Source organism: Ahaetulla prasina, chromosome 8 (assembly GCF_028640845.1).
Source record: "Ahaetulla prasina isolate Xishuangbanna chromosome 8, ASM2864084v1, whole genome shotgun sequence".
Classification (NCBI taxonomy): Eukaryota; Metazoa; Chordata; class Lepidosauria; order Squamata; family Colubridae; genus Ahaetulla; species Ahaetulla prasina.
The window spans coordinates 4,242,899-4,270,793 of record NC_080546.1 but is presented as its reverse complement, the minus strand read 5'-3'; the positions used below and the strand labels follow the sequence as shown (position 1 = coordinate 4,270,793).

At 46.7% G+C, this 27,895-nt stretch overlaps 1 protein-coding gene across 1 annotated transcript in view; it reads right to left on the bottom strand.

Annotated features, from left to right (window-relative positions):
- DNAAF9 (dynein axonemal assembly factor 9) overlaps positions 1-27,631 on the bottom strand; it is a 137,874-nt gene extending 110,243 nt beyond the window's left edge. The window contains exons 1-5 of the mRNA XM_058192901.1: positions 27,472-27,631; positions 16,444-16,523; positions 9,603-9,722; positions 9,345-9,469; positions 1,137-1,233 (exon numbers count right to left, since the gene is read on the bottom strand). Of these exons, the coding sequence (XP_058048884.1) occupies positions 1,137-1,233; positions 9,345-9,469; positions 9,603-9,722; positions 16,444-16,523; positions 27,472-27,569 (520 nt within the window). The 5' untranslated portion in view covers positions 27,570-27,631. The remainder of the gene's footprint in view (positions 1-1,136; positions 1,234-9,344; positions 9,470-9,602; positions 9,723-16,443; positions 16,524-27,471) is intronic.
- Positions 27,632-27,895: the final 264 nt, after the last annotated feature.

Below are 27,895 nucleotides of genomic sequence, written 5' to 3'. Positions count from 1 at the left end.
ACTCAAGGACTACGGTACACTCTATAGCAGGGGTCTCCAACCTTGCCTACTTGAAGACTTGTGGACTTCAACTCCCAGAATTCCTCAGCCAGTGGCCAAGGTTGGAGACCCCTGCCCTGTAGAGTTATTCAGAAACCTACGGAGTTCTGCTTTCTTGTTTTAAATGTTCATTCAAAAAGATAAATAGATGACAACGCAGAATCTTGCAAGTGTCTTGCATCAGCTTTGGCTATTCCCAGTAACACCCACCCACCTCTGTTCACAATCCCCGTGAAGGCTTTTCTGCTTAAGATGTTGGCATCCCTTAATTAACAGGAAACCAAGAGCTTTTTCCTTGTTCTAAAAAAAGAAAGCTACATTATCATCATCATAATAATAAAAGAATCTTGTTATTTTCTCCCATAAAAGAGGATTTAGACGCTTCTCCTGTACAGCACAAGGGATCTATTGTGTGCTTGTTAATTTTACAGGGTGTGATTAACATAAATTAGGCAGGGGCTCAAATTACTCACTTTGCAGACAACGGGGTGTGATTTTCCTTCAAGGACCATTAAAATAAACACCAAAATCCAGATGGGGACAAAAGTTAAGGCAGGTGTCCTCGAACTACGACAACAGTTGAAGCCCAACGTTTCTGCTGCTGAGCGAGACAGTTGTTAAGTGAGTTTTGCCCCGTTGTACGACCTTCAATGCTGTTTGTTAACTCCAAACGGTCACTAAATGCACTGTTGTAAGCCGAGGACTGTCTGATCAATAAGGGAGGTTCGCCCCATTTACGTCCTTTTTTTGCCACCACTGTTCAGGAAATCGTTGGGTCGTTAAGTAAATCGGGCTTCCCTCTTTTTGACTTCGCTTGTCAGAATTCGGCTGGGAAGGTCATAAACGTTGATCACATGACCCCGGGATGCTGCGACCGTCGTAAGTACATGCCAGTTGCCAAGCCTTTGAATTTTGATCACGTGACCATGGATATGCAACAAAGGTCGTGATTGCGAAAAATGGTCGTAGGTCGCTTTTTTCCAATGCTGTTGTTAACTCCAAACGGTCACTAAATGAACCGTTGTACATCGAGGACTGTCTGAACCACGTCAAGAGTCTGATTTCAAAGAATTGGTGGGTGTTTTTCCCTAACCTACCTTGGGAGCTGAAGGGAATGCCAATCCGGCTGCAATCTCGAACCATATCCACAAAGCTGGAAATTTTAAATTCTTCAGCCGACTCTTCATCTTCGTACTAATAAAAAGGAGAAGAAGGGGAAGAATCTTTTGAAAATGAAGAGAGAAGAGCGGGGCGGCAGCATTTGGGCGAGTTTCCCAAAATGCACGACGGCTTTTAATTCCCTGAAAGCCGAAGTGCATTTAAGCTTCCAGCCGATCTAAAAAAGGCTGCAGTTTAGGAGCGCCAGTTTCTACGAAGCAAAATAGAGAATTCTAGTACAGGCAGCCCTCGACTTAACGACCGCAATTGAGCCCAATGTTTATGTTGCTAAGTGAGACAGTTTTTTGTTTTGTTTTTAATCAATTTTTATTAATTTCTCCCCCTACACACACACATTATTTATGAACAGAGTATTGACCATATCATATCTTATTACACCTTAACTTAACATATCCAAATATATTTTACTCAGTTACAAGTTCTGCCAAAATGTTCTTTCACCATATTTTAATCACAATCTCAATGCTTCTATGCTCATTTAAATAAACCACATCTTCTTTCGCCCTCAAATTCAAATTTCTGCATTTTAACTAACATATATTCTTTTTTATTATTTTTTAGCTAATTCAATTTTTATCCTGATGCATTCAAATATGTTCGGGGTTGTCTTTCTTCCATTTCATCTTTTCCATTTTACAGCAATCTTTCTTCCCTTTCTTATCCTCTCCCTTCCTTCTTTTAACCTTCCTATTTTCTTCTCTCCTCTCCTACTCCTTCTCTACATGCCCTTCCTTTCCTCCTCCTCCATTCCAGTGAGACAGTTGTTAAGTGAGTTTTGCCCCGTTTAACGGCCCTTCTGGCGAACAGTTTTTAAATGATTCACCGCGGTTGTTCAATTAGTAACGCGTTGTTAAACGAAGCTGGCTTCCCCGTTGATTTTTCTGGGTCGAAAGGTCGCTGAAGGGGATCATGTGACCTTGGGACACAGCAACGGTCGTAAGTATGAACCAGTTGCCAAGGATCCGAATTTTGATCGCGTGACCGAGGGGGGATGCTGCAGAGGTTGTAAGTGTGAAAAATGGTCGTAAGTCACTTTTTTTCAGTGCTGTTGTAACTTTGAACAGTCACTAAATGAACTATTGTAAATGGAGAACTGCCTGTAATCCAGGGAAATGCCTGTAACTAATTTCCAGCGTAAGTATTATTTGGGAGAACTTGATTTTCCTCTTGATGAGTCAAATCGGTGCCCACCAATCATTTGAGCCAAAGAATCCTTGTGTCAAAAACTTTACACAAAAGTAGGCTTCCCCCACTGGCTGCTATTTTTGTTTTCCTTTTATTTCTTTATTTGTATCCTGCCTTTATTGTTTCTACAAACTATTCAAGGCTGCGAACAGATCCAACACACCTTCCTCCTCCTATTTTCCCCATAACAACAACCCTGTGAGGTAGGCTGAGGCTGAGAGAGCGGGACTGGCCCAAAGTCACCCAGGCGGCTTTCGTGCATAAGGCAGGACTAAAACTCTCCGTCTCCCGGTGATTGGCCCAAAGTCACCTAGTCTCAGCTTTCATGCCAAAAGCCGGACTAGAACTCATCACCTCCTGGTGATTGGCTGAAAGTCACCCAGTTGGCTTTCATGCCGAAGGCAGGATTAGAACTCACCACCTCCTATCGATTGGCCAAAAGTCACCCAGCAAGTTTTCATACCTATGGCAGAAGTAGAACTCACCATCTCTTGGTGATTGGCTCAAAGTCACCCACCTGGCTTTCATACCTAGGGCAGAACTAGAACTCCCACTCTTCTAGTGATTGGCACAAAGTCGCCCAGCTCGCTTTCATACCTAAGGCAGGTATTAGAACTCCCAGTCTCCTAGTGATTGGTTCAAAGTCACCCAGCTGGCTTTCATACCTAGGGCACAACTAGAACTCCCAATCTCCTAGTGATTGGCCCAGTCAGCCAGCTGGCTTTCATACCTAAGGCAGAACTAGAACTCCCACTCTCCTAGTGATTGGCACAAAGTCACCCAGCTGGCTTTCATACCTAAGGCGGAACTAGAACTTAATGGCTCCTGGTTTCCACACCAACACCTTAACTACTGCACCAAACTCTTTCTTTCTTTCTACTGGGGGGAAAATATGGCAAGCAAGGCATTTTCTGCCCCAAAGTGAAAAACAGTTTTGCAACCCTCCGATTGCACCATCTCCCCGCTTTCAAACCAGCCAATTTCTGCCAGCCTTGAACTCTCAAAATTCGGAACAAAAGCGAAAGAAAACCAACCCACAAAAGAAAGGCACCTGAAATCCGGCTTCTGCGTATTTCCCAAAGAGCCCCAGACGCCGGACGGTGAACCCTGCCAAGCCCGATTAAAAAAAAAACCAAAAAAAAACCCAAAACAAAATAAACAGAATTTTGTACAGAATTGGATGAAAGGCTGCCTTGGCTCTCTAGAACTGGGTCCCTGCCGATGAGGCTGTTTTGTGATTTTTCAAAGCCCCGTTGGAGGGTTTTCCACAAGCCCTCTCCAATTTAAAACCCATGCCTATTGTGCATGGATGCCAAAGACCCCATCGACAAATTCGTTTTTATGGCGTTTTCCCCCCCTCCTTTCGTTATCCAAGGCTTGCTCCCAATTCGGGCTGGTGGCACAAGGCTGGGAAAGGAACGGAACACAAAAGAACAGCAGAAACAAGCTTCGGGCCAAAACTTGACACTTTTAAAAGCCCGGTGGAGACGACAACTCCCCTGCGAATGCGTCAAACGTCTTCCAAAACGAAAAGACTCGAATGGCAGACAGGAGGCCAGCTGGCGAGAATTTTGGAAAGCCGCCACCACTCGGCGGCCCGAGAAACAAGGCCGGATGGATAGATGACACCGTGGAATTATGGAATACTGAAGGTGGTTTACAGGACAAGAGATCTGCATGCGTGCCGAGGTCGCGCGAGAAACAGGGAAAAAGAAAGGAATTGGAAAACTACGACAGGCTGACTTGTTGGATTTAAGGGAGTCCTTGAGTGGTGACCACAATCGGACCCAACATTGCCACTGCTAAGCAGGACAGTTGTTTGAGTCGCTTTACAGGATTTTATTGATGTCTTTTAGGTTTTGTATAGTTTTCATCTTTTTAAGATTGGGAGCCGCCCAGAGTTACCCCATGATAAGACGGGCGGGCGATAAATTTTACTGATAAGGGAGGTTTGCCCCGTTTTATGTCCCTTTTTGCCACCGATGTTTAAGGGAATGGTTGGGTCGTTAAGTAAATCGGGCTTCCCTCGTTTTGACTTCGCTTGTGGGAATTCGGCTGGGAAGGTCATAAACGGTGATCACGTGACCCCGGGACGCTGCAACCGTCGTAAGTACATGCCAGTTGCCAAGCCTTTGAATTCTGATCACGTGACCACGGGGATGTTACAAAGGTCGTGACCGTGAAAAACGGTCGTAAGTCGCTTTTTTTCAATGCCGCTGTTAACTCTGAACGGTCACTAAATGGATTGTTGTTAAGTCGGGGACTACCTGTACTGCTCTTTCCCAAAAAGTTATTTACTTTAGATTTTAAAAATGCTCAAAAATTTCCCAGCAGATGGGAAGATTGACATCCTGTCTGAAGCCGCCTTTTTGTCCTGGGATTTTTTATTTATTTATTTATTGATTTGATTTTTATACCGCCCTTCTCCCGAAGGACTCAGGGCGGTGTACAGGCAAAAATAAAAAACAGGCAATACAATGTACAATTTAAAAAGCAAATTAAAAAACTTATTTTATAATTAGCCTAAAAAGTTTAAAATATATAATAAACTAAAACCCCATTTAAAATTATTAATAGAAAATGTAAAATCTAAAATTTAAAATTTAAGCCAGCCCCGCGCGAATGAAAAGATGTGTCTTCAGTTCGCGACGGAAGGTCCGAAGGTCAGGTATTTGGCGTAAACCTGGGGGAAGCTCGTTCCAGAGGGTGGGAGCCCCCACAGAGAAGGATCTTCCCCTGGGGGCCGCCAGCCGACATTGCTTGGCGGACGGCACCCTGAGAAGTCCCTCTCTGTGAGAGCGTACGGGTCGATGGGAGGCATGAGGTAACAGCAGGCGGTCCCGTAGGTACCCAGGCCCTAAGCCATGGAGCGCTTTAAAGGTAGTGACCAAAACTTTAAAGTGCACCCGAAAGGCCACAGGTAGCCAGTGCAGTCTGCGCAGGAGCGGTGTTACGTGGGAGCTACGCGTAGCTCCCTCTATGGAATGGATGGAAAACACAGCGCAGTTTAACCAATATGAATGTAATACAGGTTATCCTCGACTTACAACCGTTCATTTAGCAACCGTTTACAGTTACACCGGCACTGAAAAAAGGGGATTGACAACCATTTTTCGCACTTACGACTGTTTGCGGCCTCCTCACGGTCACGTGATCAAAAATTCAGGCGCTCGGCAACTGACTCATATTCATGACGGTCGCCGTGTCCTGGGATCATGCGATCCCTCTTTTGTGGCCTTCTGACAAACAACAGGGAAGCCAAATTCACTTAACAACTATGGTTACTAACTTAACAACGGCACAGATTCGCTGAACGAATGTGGCAAGAAATGTCGTAAAATGGGGCAATGCCCACTTAACAACTGTCTTGTTTAACAACAGAAATTTTATAGTCATCAGTTCAGTTGAAGATTCTGGGCAGGAAATGCTATATTTTTTTTGAGAGCACTGGCTACACCACTGTTGTAGTGGGTCTTCAAACTTGGTGGCTTTAAGATTGGGGGCCGCAGTGTTACCCCATGATAAGACGGCGGGCGATAAATTTTACTGATAAGGGAGGTTTGCCCGTTTATGTCCCTTTGCCACCGATGTTTAAGGGAATGGTTGGGTCGTTAAGTAAATCGGGCTTCCCTCGTTTTGACTTCGCTTGTGGGAATTCGCTGGGAAGGTCACGGCGTTCCGTGCGCCTTTGGCGTTGAGTCCTGCCGGTGTTATTAGCTAGTTTTAGAAAATACACTTTCCCCAAAAGGTTTCCACAATTTGGGCCACTACTGCAGGGGTGTATTTCTATTAGCCACTCTAGATATGATGTAGTGATCTTAGCCGCTCTGGATGCGATGCAATTTAGCAAGTTAAAAGATGGTTTCGGGATAGCCCTCGTTTTAGGGAAACGCGCAGCTGACATCGATTGGAGCAGCCAGCCAGTTTTTTCCATTAAGAGTGAAATTAATTGCGGGTGCGGTTTTGCACGAAGTTTACACCTTAAAAAGGTAGCTGGTGCCAGCAGGATGTGTTTCAAACCTCACCCATGATGCCAGGGTGTTAATTTGCTTCCGTGAGTTCAGAGGGACTCCCACCCAAAAGTTGCATCACTGAGATAAGGAATATTTCGAGCCAACATGATTCCATCAAGCAGCCAAAATAGAGATGCCGAGCCAACTTTGACACCTGTTGCCATAAGGGCCGGAACTTCTGTTGGACCATCAAATGTGGCACCTTGGAAAAATGGTGCAATTTGATCTCCGTGGTATTAAAATGCGTAAGTCTGCTGTCCAGAGCAGGGATCTCCAACTTTAGCAACTTTTAAGAGTTGTGGACTTCAACTCCCAGAATTCTCCAGCCAGCATATCTATGCTGGCTGGAGAATTCTGGGAGCTGAAGTCCACAAGTCTTAAAGCCGCCAAGGTTGGGGATCCCTGCTCTACAACAATGTTTTCAACCTCGGCAAGGATAAGGTGCGTGGACTTCAACTCCCAGAATTCTCCAGCCAGCATATCTATGCTGGCTGGAGAATTCTGGGAGCTGAAGTCCACAAGTCTTAAAGCCGCCAAGGTTGGGGATCCCTGTTCTACAACAATGTTTTTCAACCTCGGCAAGGATAAGGTGCGTGGACTTCAACTTCCAGAATTTGTTGTGTCTCGCCCAATCTCACCACAGCCGGGGCCTTCTTATCTGCTTCCGAACACGGAGGAATGTCCTAGTATGCCTCCAGCCCCCAGCCCTGGCTCCTTGCCCAGACAGGCTGAAGAGGAAGAAATACCTCCAGCCCCCAGCCCTGGCTCCATGCCCAGACAGGCTGAGGAGGAAGAAGTACCTCCAGCCCCCAGCTCTGGCTCCATGCCCAGACAGGCTGAGGAGGAAGAAGTACCTCCAGCCCCCAGCTCTGGCTCCATGCCCAGGCAAACGGAGCAACTAGACCCCTCCCCCTCCTCCACAGCATGTGAGCCTGAGGAAGGTCAATTACCAACAGCTGCAGACTGGAGTGACCCTCGTGTCAGAAGACTGGATAGGCGGAGGCAACAGAAGGAAGGGAGGGGCAGGCCTGGATAAGTGCTGAGTCATGGAGCCACACCCCATGGCCTATATAAAGGACCTGCTTTCTGGCATTCTCTGAGTCAGGCAAAGTCTAAACATATCTTGCTGAAGTCACTTTCTGGTCTCCTGCCTGCCCTGAAGACTTTGCTAGGACTTTGGCAGAGCTGCAGAGGCACGCCTGATTCGGATTTCCCTGACCCGGCCGTCAGCGGAGGAGTGGGACACGACAGAATTCTCCAGCCAGCATATCTATGCTGGCTGGAGAATTCTGGGAGCTGAAGTCCACAAGTCTTAAAGCCGCCAAGGTTGGGGATCCCTGCTCTACAACAATGTTTTTCAACCTCGGCAAGGATAAGGTGCGTGGACTTCAACTCCCAGAATTCCCCCTCCAGACCGCTGAAATCCTGCACAGGAAGTCCGAACTTTCACACTCTGCTCACACACACACCCCGCCCCAAGGTTCTTCCTCGGTTTGTGCCTCACTCGCTCACCTCCGTTTCCGTCAGGCAGTGGAAATGCAGATTTCTCCAAAACGCCACGTAAGGCAGAAGGTAGTTATAGTTGACAGGGTTGCAGTAGAGATGGACGCTATCTGGTTTCACCAGCAGGATCACATCTGCGAAACAAGCGGTCGTGAAAAGAGGACTCGTGAGAAGCGGGGAAGCGCCGGCATCATCGGCAACCAGCAACGGAGGTTCATACCAGCCCGTCGGGGGAGGGGGGGGCGAGGGGGGCAGCTCCCTCTTACCGTCGAGGACTTCTTCGGGGAATCCTGATCTCTCAAACTCATTGTTGTTCTGGCTGTACAAGCCAAAGAGGAGATAGTTCGCCAGTTCCCTGCATCCTTCATTATACCGACTATCAATTCCTGCAAAAAATTAAAAAACAAACCAAACTAGGACATTTGGAGTATAAGATATTGGGGGATGTTATTTGTTGTTTAGGGACGCGGTGGCTCAGGGGCTAAGACGCTGAGCTTGTCGATCAGAAAGTCGGCAGTTCAGCGGTTCGAATCCCTAGCGCCGTGTAAACAGGGTGAGCTCCCGTGACTTGTCCCAGCTTCTGCCAACCTACCAGTTCGAAAGCAGGTAAAAAATGCAAGCAGAAAAAATAGGGACCACATTTGGTGGGAAGGTCACGGCGTTCCGTGCGCCTTTGGCATTGAGTCCTGCCGGTGTTATTAGCTAGTTTTAGAAAATATACTTTCCCCAAAAGGTTTCCACAATTTGGGCCACTACTGCAGGGGTGTATTTCTATTAGCCACTCTAGATATGATGTAGTGATCTTAGCCGCTCTGGATGCGATGCAATTTAGCAAGTTAAAAGATGGTTTCGGGATAGCCCTCGTTTTAGGGAAACGCGCAGCTGACATCGATTGGAGCAGCCAGCCAGTTTTTTCCATTAAGAGTGAAATTAATTGCGGGTGCGGTTTTGCACGAAGTTTACACCTTAAAAAGGTAGCTGGTGCCAGCAGGATGTGTTTCAAACCTCACCCATGATGCCAGGGTGTTAATTTGCTTCCGTGAGTTCAGAGGGACTCCCACCCAAAAGTTGCATCACTGAGATAAGGAATATTTCGAGCCAACATGATTCCATCAAGCAGCCAAAATAGAGATGCCGAGCCAACTTTGACACCTGTTGCCATAAGGGCCGGAACTTCTGTTGGACCATCAAATGTGGCACCTTGGAAAAATGGTGCAATTTGATCTCCGTGGTATTAAAATGCGTAAGTCTGCTGTCCAGAGCAGGGATCTCCAACTTTGGCAACTTTTATGATGTGTGGACTTCAACTCCCAGAATTCCCCCTCCAGACCGCTGAAATCCTGCACAGGAAGTCCGAACTTTCACACTCTGCTCACACACACCCCCGCCCCGAGTTCTTCCTCGGTTTGTGCCTCACTTGCTCACCTCCGTTTCCGTCAGGCAGTGGAAATGCAGATTTCTCCAAAACGCCACGTAAGGCAGAAGGTAGTTATAGTTGACAGGGTTGCAGTAGAGATGGACGCTATCTGGTTTCACCAGCAGGATCACATCTGCGAAACAAGCGGTCGTGAAAAGAGGACTCGTGAGAAGCGGGGAAGCGCCGGCATCATCGGCAACCAGCAACGGAGGTTCATACCAGCCCGTCGGGGGAGGGGGGGGGCGAGGGGGGCAGCTCCCTCTTACCGTCGAGGACTTCTTCGGGGAATCCTGATCTCTCAAACTCATTGTTGTTCTGGCTGTACAAGCCAAAGAGGAGATAGTTCGCCAGTTCCCTGCATCCTTCATTATACCGACTATCAATTCCTGCAAAAAATTAAAAAAAAAACCAAACTAGGACATTTGGAGTATAAGATATTGGGGGATGTTATTTGTTGTTTAGGGACGCGGTGGCTCAGGGGCTAAGACGCTGAGCTTGTCGATCAGAAAGTCGGCAGTTCAGCGGTTCGAATCCCTAGCGCCGTGTAAACAGGGTGAGCTCCCGTGACTTGTCCCAGCTTCTGCCAACCTACCAGTTCGAAAGCAGGTAAAAAATGCAAGCAGAAAAAATAGGGACCACATTTGGTGGGAAGGTCACGGCGTTCCGTGCGCCTTTGGCGTTGAGTCCTGCCGGTGTTATTAGCTAGTTTTAGAAAATACACTTTCCCCAAAAGGTTTCCACAATTTGGGCCACTACTGCAGGGGTGTATTTCTATTAGCCATTCTAGATATGATGTAGTGATCTTAGCCGCTCTGGATGCGATGCAATTTAGCAAGTTAAAAGATGGTTTCGGGATAGCCCTCATTTTAGGGAAACGCGCAGCTGACATCGATTGGAGCAGCCAGCCAGTTTTTTCCATTAAGAGTGAAATTAATTGCGGGTGCGGTTTTGCACGAAGTTTACACCTTAGGAAGGTAGCTGGTGCCAGCAGGATGCGTTTCAAACCTCACCCATGATGCCAGGGTAATTTGCTTCCGTGAGTTCAGTGGGACTCCCACCCAAAAGTTGCATCACTGAGATAAGGAATATTTCGAGCCAACATGATTCCATCAAGCAGCCAAAATAGAGATGCCGAGCCAACTTTGACACCTGTTGCCATAAGGGCCGGAACTTCTGTTGGACCATCAAATGTGGCACCTTGGAAAAATGGTGCAATTTGATCTCCGTGGTATTAAAGCGCGTAAGTCTGCTGTCCAGAGCAGGGATCTCCAACCTTGGCAACTTTTAAGAGTTGTGGACTTCAACTCCCAGAGTTCCTCAGCCAGCTTCGAACCCGCCTACAAAATTTCATTTCATGTCATTTATTTTTACCACGCCTTTATTAACCCAAAGCAGCAAACATATTCCATACATCATCTTCTTTTCCCCATAACAACAACCCTGCGAGGTGGGCTGGGCTGAGAGTGAGGGACTGATCCAAAGTCAACTGGACAGCATTCTTGCTTAAGGCAGGGCTAGAACTCACCATCTCCTGGTGATTGGCCCAAAGTCACCCAGTCGGATTTCATGCCCGAGGCGGGACTAGAACTCCCTGTCTCCTGGTGATTGGCCCAAAGTCACCCAGTCGGATTTCATGCCCGAGGCGGGACTAGAACTCCCTGTCTCCTGGTGATTGGCCCAAAGTCACCCAGTCGGATTTCATGCCCGAGGCAGGACTAGAACTCACCGTCTCCTGGTGATTGGCCCAAAGTCACCCAGTCGGATTTCATGCCCGAGGCGGGACTAGAACTCCCTGTCTCCTGGTGATTGGCCCAAAGTCACAGTCGGATTTCATGCCTGAGGCGGGACTAGAACTCCCTGCCTCCTGGTGATTGGCCCAAAGTCACCCTGCCAGATTGTTTACATTACTTTGTTGTTATAGAAATGACTAATTTATATTATTATGGAAAAGTAAGAAAGTTGAGGTTCGATGTGAATCCTTTATTCTGCTGCAACAGAGGGAGTTGGAAGTCAAGAAACAACGGATGGAAACTAACCAAGGAGAGAAGCAACCTGAATTAAGGAGAAATCTTCCCAATGGGTTTCAGAGGGGGGGGGGGTCCCTCTGCAATCCGACAACCGCAACGCCAGTGTGCAATCGCACAACCCTTTCGTTGGGCCGTGGCAAAGCAAAGCCTCTTAAGACTAGAGGACTAGGGGTCCAGGCTAGAAGGATTAGGCCTGGGGGAACATCTGGGAAGGATGTGGGCAGGCAAGCATTTTTCTCCATGGGGTTATGCAGGGATAAAGCCCCCGGGGCTGCCAAGCTATCCAAGCCAGGATCAGAATCACATCTGTGGAAACTAGGGCAAGATAATTAGACCGTGCCGGTCAGTTTCAAAGTTAAAGAGTTCACAGATGGGGGCTTGGGGTTGTTGTTGTTGTTTTGCGCCCGACACCTGGCTAATTTTTATACAAGTCGGAACAGCGTTGACTGCTGTCAGCGTTTAATAATAAATCCTCCCACCTTCCGTCTGGCAACCGTTCTTGCGGCCAAGGGTGTCGGCACAAGTCCTGCCTTCATTTCATTTCCATCAGCCGGAGAGACAGTTTGGTCTAGCGGTTAAGGCACCAGGCTAGGAAGGAGGAGACGGTGAGTTCTAGTCCCGCCTTAGGCATGAAAGCCGGCTGGGTGACTTTGGGCCAATCACCAGGAGACGGTGAGTTCTAGTCCTGTCTCAGCCATGAAAGCCAGTTGGGTGCCTTTGGGCCAATCACCAGGAGACAAGGAATTCTAGTCCCGCCTTAGCCATGAAAGCCAGTTGGGTGACTTTGGGCCAATCACCAGGAGACAAGGAATTCTAGTCCCGCCTTAGCCATGAAAGCCAGCTGGGTGCCTTTGGGCCAATCACCAGGAGACAAGGAATTCTAGTCCCGCCTTAGCCATGAAAGCCAGCTGGGTGCCTTTGGGCCAATCACCAGGAGACAAGGAATTCTAGTCCCGCCTTAGCCATGAAAGCCAGCTGGGTGCCTTTGGGCCAATCACCAGGAGACAAGGAATTCTAGTCCCGCCTTAGCCATGAAAGCCAGCTGGGTGCCTTTGGGCCAATCACCAGGAGACGGTGAGTTCTAGTCCCGTCTCAGCCATGAAAGCCAGTTGGGTGACTTTGGGCCAATCACCAGGAGACAAGGAATTCTAGTCCCGCCTTAGCCATGAAAGCCAGTTGGGTGACTTTGGGCCAATCACCAGGAGACAAGGAATTCTAGTCCCGCCTTAGCCATGAAAGCCAGCTGGATGCCTTTGGGCCAATCACCAGGAGACAAGGAATTCTAGTCCCGCCTCAGCCATGAAAGCCAGCTGCGTGACTTTGGGCCAATCACAAGGAGATGGCGAGTTCTAGTCCTGCTTCAGCCATATGAGAGAGAGAGAGAGAGAGAGAGACAAAGAAAGGAAGGAAGGAAGGAAGGAAAATAAAGAAAGGAAGGAAGGAAGGAAGGAAGGAAGGAAGGAAGGAAGGAAGGAAGGAAGGAAGGAAGGAAGGAAAATAAAGAAAGAAAGAAGGAAGGAAGGAAGGAAGGAAGGAAGGAAGGAAAGAAGGAAAGAAAGAAAAACTAAAAGAGCTGCAACTTTCTCACTTAGCAATACTTGGGCTCTCTTGTGGTTGCAACTCGAGGACCACCTGTATTGTTCCAATGCTAAAAGAAAAAAAAATCCTCTTTTTTCCCATCAGTGCAACAAAAAAGGCAGAAAGAGTCTCTTAGCAACAGAGAGGAGATGGCTTTGGCGTCTGGCACATGCCCCTGGTTTCGCTGCCAAGACCCAAAACCTGAACCCGCATGACAAAACATCTTGGGGGGGGGGGAGAGAGAGAGACCGGGGGGGGGGAGGAGGGAGGCTGAGCCTTCGACAGGGCTCTGGGGAAGGAAGGCAGGCTCTGGGAAAGAGGCCTTGTGGAAGCGCCTGGGTTGCAGGGGGCTGGAAGGGCGCAAGGGGGCCCGAAGGAAAGGTCGAGAGGAAGGGGTCTTTCTTTGCAGGAGGGGAAAAAATCCACTTTTTGCAATAGACACCAGAGGTAGAAAAACTTCAATCGGTCATGAAAACCGAGCAGCTGCTCTTTTAGTTGCATTTCATTTATATTCCACTTTTTATTTTTTATTTGAAATAACTCAAAGTGGCAAACACACACAATAGTCCTTACTCCTCTCGTTTTCCCCACTACAGCCCTGTGAGGTAGGTTGTGTTAAGAGGGAGGGACTGGTCCAAAGTCTCCAAGCTGGCTTTGATGCCTAAGGCGGGACTAGAACTCACCGTCTCCTGGTGATTGGCCCAAAGTCACCCAGCTGACTTTCATGCCTAAGGCGGGACTAGAACTCTCCATCTCCTGGTGATTGGCCCACAGTCTCCCAGCCGGCTTTCATGCCTAAGGCAGGACTAGAACTCACCATCTCCTGGTGACTGGCCCAAAGTCACTCAGGTGGGACTCGAACTCAAGAGTCTCCCAGATTCTAGCCTGGTGTCTTAACCACTTGACCAAATTGGTTCTCTTTTGCTTCTTCTTTGCAAAAATCTCACCCTGACTCGAGGAAGATTATGAACAGCAACCAGTCATGTCCATTTAACCAAATTCCTGACTCTGGTCACAGTTCCAAGCCAAAGCAGGGCTGTTTATCCTGCACTGACTGTCTTATTCAGGGGGGAAAAGCTGGAGAAGGGAGGCCGAAATAATAGAATAGAATAGAATAGAATAGAATAGAATAGAATAGAATAGAATAGAATAGAATTTTTATTGGCCAAGTGTGATTAGACACACAAGGAATTTGTCTTGGTGCATATGCTCTCAGTGTACATAAAAGAAAAGATACGTTCATCAAGGTACAACATTTACAACACAATTGATGGTCAATATATCAATATAAATCATAAGGATTGCCAGCAACAAGTTATAGTCCAGAAGATGCCCAGGGCGAGACAATCAAGGCCTCTTTTCATTTACTTCTCCTCCTCTTAGGAGAGGAAATCCTATAAATGCTGTAATTCATAGAATTATAAAGTCTACACAAAGCAGCCACCTTCTCTAGTAGAAGGAGCTTGGCACGGATCGAATGCTTCTCACGCAGGCCACGGAGTGCCACTTTGCCCCTTTCACACACACACAGACACAAACACACACAAACCCCTGTCAATGCCTGTTAAGGGTGAAAAGAATTTACCCAAAATGCAGAGGATGCCATCTGGCTGGGATTTGTTGCTCTCCGTCAGAATGTTTTGAATTTGTCGAAGTCGGCTGCAACTGGGAAGAGAAACAGGGGAACAAGAATTAAGAGGCCGTGGTGGGAAACAGAGAAACCAAGTTATTTTATGCAGAATTGGCAAAGCAGAGTTTTCTCTTTTTTTTTTTCTTTTTTCTTTTGCCTTCTGCAGTTTGCAAAATGCTGTAGAAATAGAATAGAATTAGAAAGAGTAAAGTAGAGTAGAATAGAATGAAGTATAGAATACAGTAAAGTGGAATAGAATAGAATGGAATGGAATGGAATGGAATGGAAAGGAATAGGAATAGGAATAGGAATAGGAATAGAATAGAATAGAATAGAATAGAATAGAATAGAATAGAATAGAATGAAGAGTAGAATAAAGTAGAATAGAAAAAAGAATGAATAAAATAGAATAGAATAGAATAGAATGAATAGAATGAATAGAATAGAATAGAATAGAATAGGATAATAGAGTTGGAAGGGACCTTCGAGATCTTCTAGTCCAGTGGTTCTCAACCTTTATAGTGCTGTGACCCTTTTAATACAATTCCCCACGATGTGACGACCCCAACCATAAAATTATTTTCGTTTTGAATTTATCGCGCCTGAAGCCGTCTTGGCTAGCGATCTGAACTGCTTGCGATTGCCTTGAGGACGGAGGCATTAAAGCGGAGACTCCTCCCCTATTAAGTTTATGGCACCTGAAGCCAGATGAGGCTAGCGATTGGGAGTGATTGCAGCTGGCTTGAGAGGGAGACATCAGAGCAAAGATTTCTCTCTTTTTTTAATGCATCGCGCCTGAAGCCGAATTCGGCTAGTGATTTGAAGAGCCTGCAGCTGGCTTGTGGAGTCAACCATTGGAGCGCGATTCTTCGACTCACAAGTATACTTCTCATATTTCCGATGGTCTTAGGCGACCCCTGGCAAATCGTCATTCGACCCCCAACGGGATCCCGACCCACAGGTTGAGAACCGCTGTTCTAGTCCTAGCCCCTGCTTAGGCAGGAAACACTAGACCAATAATGGGTAACCTTTTCTGAACTGAATGCCTAAAGTGTGCATGCGAGTACTGGACCCCCCCCCCCAAAATGCAATCCCCGTGTGAGCCCTCTGCATGCGCCCCACGCCCTACACGTGCGCGTGGCATCCCGCACACACACACATCCCCCACGCATGCGCGCGTGCCCCCCACATGTGCCCCGCTCCCCGGCAGAGACCCAAAGACCAGCTGGCCAATGGGAGGCGTGCACACGCGTATGCACAGCGGAGCTGAGCAGGGACGACGGCTTGTGTGCCATCAGAAAGGATGCTGTGTCCCGCCTCTGGCACGCATGCCAAAGTTTGGCCGTCACGGCACTAGACCATTTCAGGCCAACTATACCGCAAGCGTCAAACTCAAGGCCCGTGGGCCGGATTGGGGGGGGGGGTTGCTTAGATTTGGCCCTCGGGGGCCACCTTGGAACTGGCCCGCAGTGCCACTGCCAGCAAAACGGAGCTCGGGAGGGCCCTGTTTTCCATTTTCAAGGTACAACATTTACAACACAATTGATGGTCAATATATCAATATAAATCATAAGGATTGCCAGCAACAAGTTATAGTCCAGAAGATGCCCAGGGCGAGACAATCAAGGCCTCTTTTCATTTACTTCTCCTCCTCTTAGGAGAGGAAATCCTATAAATGCTGTAATTCATAGAATTATAAAGTCTACACAAAGCAGCCACCTTCTCTAGTAGAAGGAGCTTGGCACGGATCGAATGCTTCTCACGCAGGCCACGGAGTGCCACTTTGCCCCTTTCACACACACACAGACACAAACACACACAGACACACACACAAACCCCTGTCAATGCCTGTTAAGGGTGAAAAGAATTTACCCAAAATGCAGAGGATGCCATCTGGCTGGGATTTGTTGCTCTCCGTCAGAATGTTTTGAATTTGTCGAAGTCGGCTGCAACTGGGAAGAGAAACGGGGGAACAAGAATTAAGAGGCCGTGGTGGGAAACAGAGAAACCAAGTTATTTTATGCAGAATTGGCAAAGCAGAGTTTTCTCTTTTTTTTTTCTTTTTTCTTTTGCCTTCTGCAGTTTGCAAAATGCTGTAGAAATAGAATAGAATTAGAAAGAGTAAAGTAGAGTAGAATAGAATGAAGTGTAGAATACAGTAAAGTGGAATAGAATAGAATGGAATGGAAAGGAAAGGAAAGGAAAGGAATGGAAGGCAAGGGAAGGGAAGGGAAGGGAATGGAATGGAATGGAATGGAATGGAATGGAAAGGAATAGGAATAGAATAGAATAGAAAAAAGAATGAATAAAATAGAATAGAATAGAATAGAATGAATAGAATGAATAGAATAGAATAGAATAGAATAGGATAATAGAGTTGGAAGGGACCTTCGAGATCTTCTGGTCCAGTGGTTCTCAACCTTTATAGTGCTGTGACCCCTTTAATACAATTCCCCACGATGTGACGACCCCAACCATAAAATTATTTTCGTTTTGAATTTATCGCGCCTGAAGCCGTCTTGGCTAGCGATCTGAACTGCTTGCGATTGCCTTGAGGACGGAGGCATTAAAGCGGAGACTCCTCCCCTATTAAGTTTATGGCGCCTGAAGCCAGATTAGGCTAGCGATTGGGAGCGATTGCAGCTGGCTTGAGAGGGAGACATCAGAGCAAAGATTTCTCTTTTTTTTTAATGCATTGTGCCTGAAGCCGAATTCGGCTAGCGATTTGAAGAGCCTGCAGCTGGCTTGTGGAGTCAACCATTGGAGCGCGATTCTTCGACTCGCAAGTATACTTCTCATATTTCCGATGGTCTTAGGCGACCCCTGGCAAATCGTCATTCGACCCCCAACGGGGTCCCGACCCACAGGTTGAGAACCGCTGTTCTAGTCCTAGCCCCTGTGCTTAGGCAGGAAACAATAGACCAATGATGGGTAACTTTTTCTGAACTGAATGCCTAAAGCGTGCATGCGAATACTGGAACCCACCCAAAATGCAATCCCCGTGTGAGCCCTGTGCATGCGCCCCACACCCTACACGTGGGCGTGGCATCTCGCACACACACACACATCCCCCACGCATGCGCGCGTGCCCCCCACATGTGCCCCGCTCCCCGGCAGAGACCCAAAGACCAGCTGGCCAATGGGAGGCGCGCACACGCGTATGCGCAGCGGAGCTGAGCAGGGACGACGGCTTGTGTGCCATCAGAAAGGATGCTGTGTCCCGCCTCTGGCACGCATGCCAAAGTTTGGCCGTCACGGCACTAGACCATTTCAGGCCAACTATACCGCAAGCGTCAAACTCAAGGCCCGTGGGCCGGATTGGGGGGGGGGGTTGCTTAGATTTGGCCCTCGGGGGCCACCTTGGAACTGGCCCGCAGTGCCTCTGCCAGCAAAAACGGAGCTCGGGAGGGCCCTGTTTTCCATTTTCACCGGCAGAGGGTTGCCGGAGGCCGTCGCAGCTGAAAACGGAGTTCGGGAGCCCGTTTTCACTGGCAGAGCGTTCGGGCCACCATAGGAGCCCCGCCGACACAAGTGACGTCGAGCTGGCCACGCCCACCTTGGCCACACCCACCCTGGCCCCCAGAGGTCAAACACAACCCCGATGTGGCCCTCAAAGAAAGAGGAGGAGCAGGAAGAAGAGTAGGAAGAAGAGAAGGAGAAAGAGGAGGAGGAAGAAGAGGAGGAGGAGGAGGAAGGAATTTCTGTTGCTAGCAAGACAGTTATTGAGTTTCCTGCCATTTTATACGACCTCTGTCTTGTCACAATTGTTAATTGCCGTTGTTAAGTTAGGAACACGGTTGTTAAGCGAATCTGGCTCTCCCCTTTGGACTTTGCTGGTCAGAAGGTTGCAAAAGGGGATTTTGCAGGACCACAGGACACTGCGACCGTCATAAATGTGAGTTGGTTGCCAAGCGCCTGAGTTTTAACCACCTGACCATGGAGATGCTACACTGGTTGTTAAATCTGAAAAATGGCCCATAAGTTACGCTTTTCAGTAATGTTGTAACTTTGAAAGGTCACTAAATGAATTGTTGTAAGCCGAGAACTACCTGCACACTTTCTGGGCAGCCACACTTTCTAATATGTCTTCCTTCCTTCCTTCCTTCCTTCCTCTCTGTCCTTCTTTCCTCCCTCCCTCTCCATTTCCCTTCCTTCCTTCCTTCCTTCCCTCCCTTCCTTCCTTCCTCCCTCCCCTCCCTCCCCTCCCTTGATTCATCTCAAAAATACCATTTGAACACTGCTCCGAGGCCCTTATTATTATTATTATTATTATTATTATTATTATTATTATTATTATTATTATTATTATTATTATTATTATTATTTATTAGATTTATAAACCGCCCTTCTCCCGAAGGACTCAGGGCGGTGTACAGCCAGAATAAAAAAAACAATATACAGTTAAAATACAGTTAAAAAACTTATTATACAATGTGGCCGAGTTTAAAAATAATTAAGAATCTAAAAAACCCCAATTAAAACCAAAGAGAAATTTAGAAATTAAAACTAAACAATTTAAGAAAGCCCCGCACGAACAAACAGATATGTTTTCAGTTCGCGGCGAAAAGTCCGAAGGGCAGGTATTTGGCGTAAACCAGGGGGTTTAATGGGAAGCATTTTATTAATTAAGAATTCCACAGACCCAGCTAGTCCTCGACCTACATTTAGTGACCAAAGTTCACTTAGTGACTAAAGTTACAATCGCACTGAAAAAAAGTGACCGGTCGCCTGTTTTTTCGCAGCGACCAGACACAGTCATGGGATCCAAATTCAGAGGCTTGGCAAATGGCTCACGCTTACGACGGTCGCAAGTCAGATGATCCCCTTTGGCGACCTTTTCACGGGCAAAGTCAATGAGGAAGGCAGATTCAATGAACAACTTAACAGCCGCAGTGACTCACTTAACAACTGCAGCAAGGAATGTCATAAAATGGGACAAAACTCACTTAACAACTGCAGCAAGGAATGTCATAAAATGGGACAAAACTCACTTAACTGTCTTGCTCAATAATTTCTGGGCACAACGTGAGGTCATAAGTTGAGTACCTGTATATACAAAAAGCACCAACTGAGTCCTATGGCAGTTATCTTTTTTTTTTTCCTTCCTTCTCCTTTGAGGAGTGGCAGGCGTTAAACTGGTAGCTGAGAATGTATTAGGTTGTCACCTTGGCAGGCAAAATTTGCCCGTACATGCAAATAGGAAGAGCAAATACGACCAAAGGCTGCAGTAGATTTCTCTGTGGATCATCGGGATCCAGCCTGGGCCACTTTTAAAAGCATTTTTTTTTTAAAAAAACAACATCCTCTGATGATCGCGCGGCTCAGCTGGGCATGTGGGGGGGGACAGGGATTTTTGCTACCGGTTCACCCGCCGCCATTGCTACCGGATCGGGCGATCCGGTCCGAACCAGGAGCATTTCACCCCTGCTTACAACACTTGGTTTAGCGACCGTTCGAAGTTACGACGGCACTGGAAAAAGTGACCGGTCGCCTGTTTTTTCGCAGCGACCAGACACAGTCATGGGATCCAAATTCAGAGGCTTGGCAAATGGCTCACGCTTACGACGGTCGCAAGTCAGATGATCCCCTTTGGCGACCTTTTCACGGGCAAAGTCAATGAGGAAGGCAGATTCAATGAACAACTTAACAGCCGCAGTGACTCACTTAACTGTCTTGCTCAATAATTTCTGGGCACAACGTGAGGTCATAAGTTGAGTACCTGTATATACAAAAAGCACCAACTGAGTCCTATGGCAGTTATCTTTTTTTTTTTGCCTTTAAAAGAAAAAACAATTTTTAAATTTCAAAATTGAAAAGAAGACTAACAAATATCACCGGCCCTGAGGTTGTTTTTCCCCTCCTCCCAGCCCAATTCCGTTCCTGGTTAAAAAAATGGCTTTTATTGATAGTCCTTGGCTTACAACCAGGGGTGAAATGTAAAATTTGTGTGGGCGTGGCTTGGTGGGGAGTAATGTGACTAGGGGGGCGTGGCCAACTTTTTTTTTTTTACTTTTAAAAGCATTTTTTCTACAACCTCTTCGGCGGAAGAGGTTGTAGAAAAAAATGCTTTTAAAAGGCTCCTCTGACATTCCCAGCTGAGTTGCCTGATCGTCAGAGGCTTTTCTTTTTCTTTTAAAAGCATTTTTTTTTTTTGCCTTTAAAAGAAAAAAAACTCGCTTAAATTTTAAATTATCAAATTGATTTTATGGGTTTTAAATTTTTTGTAAATTTTAGAGGGTAATATTTTATCTACAAGTAGCCATATCAAATAGATTTTTTAAGGGTTGTTTTTAGTTTTGTATTGTTGTTTTCTTTCTGTATTTTATTCTTGGCTGTACACCGCCCTGAGTCCTTCGGGAGAAGGGCGGTCTATAAATAAAAATATTCTATTCTATTCTATTCTATTCTCTGACATCAGGCAACTCAACTGGGAATGTTAGAGCAGCCTTTTAAAAGCATTTTTTTTTTAAAAAAACAACATCCTCTGATGATCGCGCGGCTCAGCTGGGCATGTGGGGGGGGACAGGGATTTTTGCTACCGGTTCACCCGCCGCCATTGCTACCGGATCGGGCGATCCGGTCCGAACCAGGAGCATTTCACCCCTGCTTACAACACTTGGTTTAGCGACCGTTCGAAGTTACGACGGCACTGAAAAAAGTGACCGGTCGCCTGTTTTTTCGCAGCGACCAGACACAGTCATGGGATCCAAATTCAGAGGCTTGGCAAATGGCTCACGCTTACGACGGTCGCAAGTCAGATGATCCCCTTTGGCGACCTTTTCACGGGCAAAGTCAATGAGGAAGGCAGATTCAATGAACAACTTAACAGCCGCAGTGACTCACTTAACAACTGCAGCAAGGAATGTCATAAAATGGGACAAAACTCACTTAACTGTCTTGCTCAATAATTTCTGGGCACAACGTGAGGTCATAAGTTGAGTACCTGTATATACAAAAAGCACCAACTGAGTCCTATGGCAGTTATCTTTTTTTTTTTCCTTCCTTCCTCTTTCTTTCTTTGTCTTCCTTCCTGTCTTCCTTCTTCCTTTCTCTCTCTACATTACTTCCTTCCTTTCTTTCTCTTTGTTTCTTCTTTGTCTTCCTTCCTTCCTTCCTGTCTACATTACTTACTTACTTCCTCTCTTTCTTTCTTGTCTTCTTTTCTTTCTTTCTTTATCTTCCTTCCTGTCTTCCTTTTTTTCTTTTTCTCTGTCTGTCTTCCTTCCTTTCTCTTTCTTTCCTGTCTTCCTTTCTTCCTTCCTCTTTCTTTCTTTGTCTTCCTTCCTGTCTTCCTTCTTTCTTTCTCTCTCTACATTACTTCCTTCCTTTCTTTCTCTTTGTTTCTTCTTTGTCTTCCTTCCTTCCTGTCTACATTACTTACTTACTTCCTCTCTTTCTTTCTTGTCTTCCTTTCTTTCATCTTCCTTCCTGTCTTCCTTTTTTTCTTTTTCTCTGTCTGTCTTCCTTCCTTTCTCTACACTTCCTTCCTCTCTCTTTCTTTCCTGTCTTCCTTTCTTCCTTTCTCTTTCTTTCTTTTTCTTCCTTCCTGTGTTCCTTCCTTTTTTTTTCTGTTTCCTGTCTTTCTTCCTTTCTTTCTTGTCTTTCTTCTTTCTCTTCCTTCCTTCCTTTTTCTTGTATTCCTTCCTCTCTTTCCTCCTTCCTTTTTTGTTTCCTGTCTTCCTTCCTTCCTTTCTTTCCTGTCTTCCTTTCTTTTTCTTTGTTTCTTTCTTTCTTTTCTGTCCTCCTTCCTTCCTCTTTGTTTTTCTTTCTTTCTTGTGTTCCTTCCTGTCTTCCTTCCTTCCTTTTTCTCTACACTTCCTTCCTTCCTTTCTCTTTCTTTCCTGTCTTCCTTCCTTCCTTTTTCTCTTTCTTTCTTTTCTTCCTCTCTTCCTTTCCCTGCAGTCTGTTAACTTCCTATACCCACCAGGAAAAGCAGCCTTGCCTGCAGACAATCTGCCCTTCTAAGCTGTGGAATTTCACACATTCTTAGACCTGGGGGAGGAGAGCTGAAATCTTTCTTCCCAGCATGCTTAAAATGCTTCCTGGATCCTAAACCAAGCAGAGTTTTCCCAAACGAAGATAATCCTCGACATACAACCACCATTGGGACTGTTTACGTTGCTGAGGAAGGCCTTTGTTAAATGAGCCGCGCCCTGTTTTATGACCTTTTATTGCCAAGGTGAGGAGAAAAGCTATGCTTGGATTCATAATACAGGAGGTCTGACCCAACTGAGCCCTAAAGTTTCTGTTGCCAAGCGAGGTAGCTGACTTTTTGCCCCATTTATGACCTTCCTTGCCACGGTCGTTAAGCAAATCACTCCAGTTAAATGAATCACATGGTCGTTACACGAATCTGGCTTCCTCCATTGATTTTCCTTGTCGGAAGCCGGCTGGGAAATGGCGATCACAGGACGCTGGAACGTTACCAACCGTCATAAATGCATGCCGGTGCCAAAGTGCCTGAATTTTAACATAACATAATAACAGAGTTGGAAGGGACCTTGGAGGTCTTCTAGTCCAACCCCCTGCCCAGGCAGGAAACCCTATACCATTTCAGACAGATGGTTATCCAACATTTTCTTAAAAATTTCCAGTGTTGGAGCATTCACAACTTCTGGAGGCAAGTTGTTCCACTGATTAATTGTTCTAACTGTCAGGAAATTCCTCCTTAGTTCTAGGTTGCTTCTCTCCTTCATTAGTTTCCACCCATTGCTTCTTGTCCTGCCTTTCTGGTGCTTTGGAGAAAAGGTGGACCCCCCTCTTCTTTGGGGCAGCCCCTCAAATATTGGAAGACTTCTATCATATCACCCCTGTCCTTCTTTCTGTTAGACTAGACATACTCAATTCCAGCAACTGTTCTTTTATATGTTTTATTTAGGCTCTAGTCCCCTAATTCAACTCCTTGATTTTTCACTTATTTGCTTAAGATTCCTGAAATTGCTCCCATCACTCCTGCAGACAAGTGTTTCTCAACTCTGTAAGATTTGTGGACTTCAATTCCCAGAATTCCCCAGCCAGCACGGAAAAGAGAGGAAGGAAAAAATCAATAAAACTTGGGTTGCCAAGCACCCAAATTTTGATCACTGGGACTCTTCTTTTTCAATGCGATTGTAATTTTGAACGGTTGCTAAACAAATGGTTGGAAGGAACCTTGAGGTCTTCTAGTCCAGCCCCTGCTCAGGCAGGAAGTCCTCTACCATTTCAGACAAATGGTTGGAAGGAACCTTGGAGGTCTTCTAGTCCAGCCCCCTGCTCAGGCAGGAAGTCCTCTACCATTTCAGACAAATGGTTGTCCAATCTCTTCTTAACAGCCTCCAGTGTTGGGAGCACCCACAACTTCTGGTGGCAAGGAGTTCCACTGGTTAATTGTTCTCACCATCAGGAAATTCCACCTTAGTTCCAGGTTGCTTCTCTCCTTGATTAGTTTCTATCCGTTGTTTCTTGTCCTGCCTTTCTGGTGCTTTGGAGAAAAGGTGGACCCCCCTCTTCTTTGGGGCAGCCCCTCAAATATTGGAAGACTTCTATCATATCACCCCTAGTCGTCCTTTCTGTTAGACTAAACATACTCAATTTCAGCAACTGTTCTTTTATATGTTTTAATTAGGCTCTAGTCCCCTAATCCAACCCTTCATCTGAAAAACATCTTGATTTTTCACTTATTTGCTTAAGATTCCTGAAATTGCTCCCATCACTCCTGCAGACGAGTGTTTCTCAACTCTGTAAGATCTGTGGACTTCAATTCCCAGAATTCCCCAGCCAGCTTGCTTCTCCAAAATAACCCACAATTAAAGCTTCAAACACCAATCTTTTCTCAGTCTTGCATTTTCTGTTGCTAAACAAGACAGTTATTGAGTTTCGTGCCATTTTACGAGTTTTGAACACATGGCTGCAATGGTCGTAAATGTGAAAAAAACGGTCCTAAGTCACTTTTTTCAGTGCCGTTGTGACTTTGAATGGTTACTAAATGAACTGTTGTAAGTCGGGGACTGCCTGTATTTTATTCGCCCGCTCCTCTCCTTTCCACTTCCTTAGGGGTCTCTTCACAATCAACCTGCGGAATAGATCGAGAAGGAGAGCAACTGGCTTCAAGGGATTAGCAGCGACGCTCCCACGTCACCAATATTTAAAAGATGTGTCCACACAACACACCCAAACTGAGCCAGCCCGCTTCCTGGTTGTACATCGCACACCAAAACAACAATGATCCCGACGACAAGGTAATAAGCTGCAAGGTAATAAGCTGCAAGGTAATAAGCTGCAAGGTAATAAGCTGCAAGGTAATAAGCTGCAAGGTAATAAGCTGCAAGGTAATAAGCTGCAAGGTAATAAGCTGCAAGGTAATAAGAGAGGAGGAGGAAGGAAAAAGACTTCCCGGACTACAAAGAATCCTTGAGAATGTAGAATAGAGAATAGAGTTGGAAGGGACCTTGGAGGTCTTCTAGTCCAGCCCCCTGCTCAGGCAGGAAGCCTTCTACCATTTCAGACAAATGGTTGCCCAATCTCTTCTTAAAAGCCTCCAGTGTTGGGAGCACCCACAACTTCTGGTGGCAAGGAGTTCCACTGGTTAATTGTTCTCACCATCAGGAAATTCCACCTTAGTTCCAGGTTGCTTCTCTCCTTGATTAGTTTCTACCCGTTGTTTCTTGTCCTGCCTTTCTGGTGCTTTGGAGAAAAGGTGGACCCCCCTCTTCTTTGGGGCAGCCCCTCAAATATTGGAAGACTTCTATCATATCACCCCTAGTCGTCCTTTCTGTTAGACTAAACATACTCAATTTCAGCAACTGTTCTTTTATATGTTTTAATTAGGCTCTAGTCCCCTAATCCAACCCTTCATCTGAAAAACATCTTGATTTTTCACTTATTTGCTTAAGATTCCTGAAATTGCTCCCATCACTCCTGCAGACGAGTGTTTCTCAACTCTGTAAGATCTGTGGACTTCAATTTCCAGAATTCCCCAGCCAGCACGGAAAAGAGAGGAAGCTCTTTTGGTCATTTTTAGACAGAATCATATTATTATAAAAAGGATGCAGGAAAAAGACTGGATTCTCGCAAGAACGCTAGATCTACAATCTCTACAGGTAGTCCTCGAGTCACGATAATTGAGCCCAAAATTTCTGCTGCAAAGCAAGACATTGGTCCAGTAAATTTGGAAAGAGGAAGAGAGGAAGGAAAAGGAGAAGAGGAGGAGGAAGAAGAGGAAATTTCTGTTGCTAAACAAGACAGTTATTGAGTTTCATGCCATTTTACGAGTTTTGAACATGTGGCTGCAACGGTCGTAAATGTGAAAAAAACGGTCCTAAGTCACTTTTTTTCAGTGCCGTTGTGACTTTGAACGGTTACTAAATGAACTGTTGTAAGTCGGGGACTGCCTGTATTTTACTCGCCCGCTCCTCTCCTTTCCACTTCCTTAGGGGTCTCTTCACAATCAACCTGCGGAATAGATCGAGAAGGAGAGCAACTGGCTTCAAGGGATTAGCAGCGACGCTCCCATGTCACCAATATTTAAAAGATGTGTCCACACAACACACCCAAACTGAGCCAGCCCGCTTCCTGGTTGTACATCGCACACCAAAACAACAATGATCCCGACAACAAGGTAATAAGCTGCAAGGTAATAAGAGAGGAGGAGTGGGAGAGGAAGTGGAAGTAGAGAAGGAGTAGGAGTGGAGGGAAGAAGAAAGTAGGAAGGGTAAAAGGAGGGAGGGAGAGGAAAGAGAGGAGAGAGAGAAGAAAGACTGCTGTAAAACAAAAAAAGATGAAATGGAAGAAAGGCAGCCCCGAACTCGTTTAAATCTATCGGGGTAAAGAATGAATTATCAGAAAAATTGAAAGAGAACATATATATATATATATGATTAAAAATGGAGAAATTAGAATTTGAGGGCGGAAGATGTTGTTTGTATAAATAAGCATGGACATTTTAAGATACGATTAAAAAATATGGAAAAAGAATATTTTGGCAGAAATTGCAGCTAAGTAAAACGTATTTGGATAAGACAAATTGTAGACGATACGATATGGCCAATTACTCTGTTCATAAAATATGTGGGGGGGAGGAAGGAAAAAAAAATCAATAAAACTTGATTCCAAAAAAAAAAAGAAAAGGTAATAAGCTGCAAATCCTCCTCCTCCACTCCCCTCCACCCACGAGGTTTGCAAATGTACCCAATCTGCCTTAAGTTTTGTTTTTTTTTTGTTTTTGTTTACATTTATACCCCGCCCTTCTCCGAAGACTCAGGGCGGCTTACAGTGTATAAGTGTATAAGTATAAGTGTGGTTGTGGGAACGCAACCAAACTTTAGCTCCGGTTGTCAAAATTGCCTGGTTGAATACAAACACCCTGACTGCTAACCGGGGCTGCCCGATTCGACTATTCCAGGCGTGGATTTTGATTTCATTTTTTGGATGGGAGGGTGTGTGTGTGTGTGTGTGTGTCTGCAGACTGGGGATTTCCTGGTGGTGCCCTCTCCACCTCTGACCCCGCATTTAGCTATCTCCGTTAAAATCCAACTTTCTTTGGGGGGGGGACGCAAAGGGAAACCCCCCTGAGATGCTTCCCTGCAGGGAGATCAGGAAGAGGGACCGCCTGTCGCTTTCTTCCTTGGGATGCCGATCCAGCCCCACCCACCCCCAGTATCTGGATCTCCTGGTGGTCTCCCATCCAAGCACAATCCCCTTAGTCCTCCAGCAGGCCTAAATCTGTGCCCCCCCCACTCCAATCCTCCCCACGTGCCCCGCCCATCCTCCCAAGCCACGCCCATCCTCCCAAGCCACGCCCCCTCTCGAAGCCCCGCCCCCTGCCCCACCCGTGGCTCCCTGGGGAGGGGCCGCCTCCGGAAGCGCCCGCCTGAACTCGGGTCAGGGGAGCCGTGCGAAGGCGGCCGACGCGTGTTCCCTCACCTGACGGCGGGCTGGGCGCCCCCTCGGGCCTTGGAGCGCCCCCTGCGGGCCGGGGGCGGCGGCAGCACCAGCGGGCTCCGCGAGGGGAGCAGCGCCATTGTCCCTCCGCCGGGCCTGCCGAGCGCTCTGACGGGAGGGGCGGGCCGTACCAACGGAACAGCAGCTGGAGGGAGGGACAAAGGCGGGAGGGAGGAGCGAAAAAAGGCCGCTCCCCAAGGGCGGATCCATTGGCCTCCCTCAGATGTCGCTCCCTCCCCTCGCTTGGCCGAAGGACACCCCCGCCCGCCGCCAAGATGGTACGGCCCAAGAGCAGCTGTTGCAAGGGGGAAAAAGTGAGAAGATGGGAGAGGGTAGAAGGCGTTTCCTTGGCAACCGCAGAGCAGCCGGCCACGCCCCTTAGCGACCGCCCTGTCGGAGGCGGAGG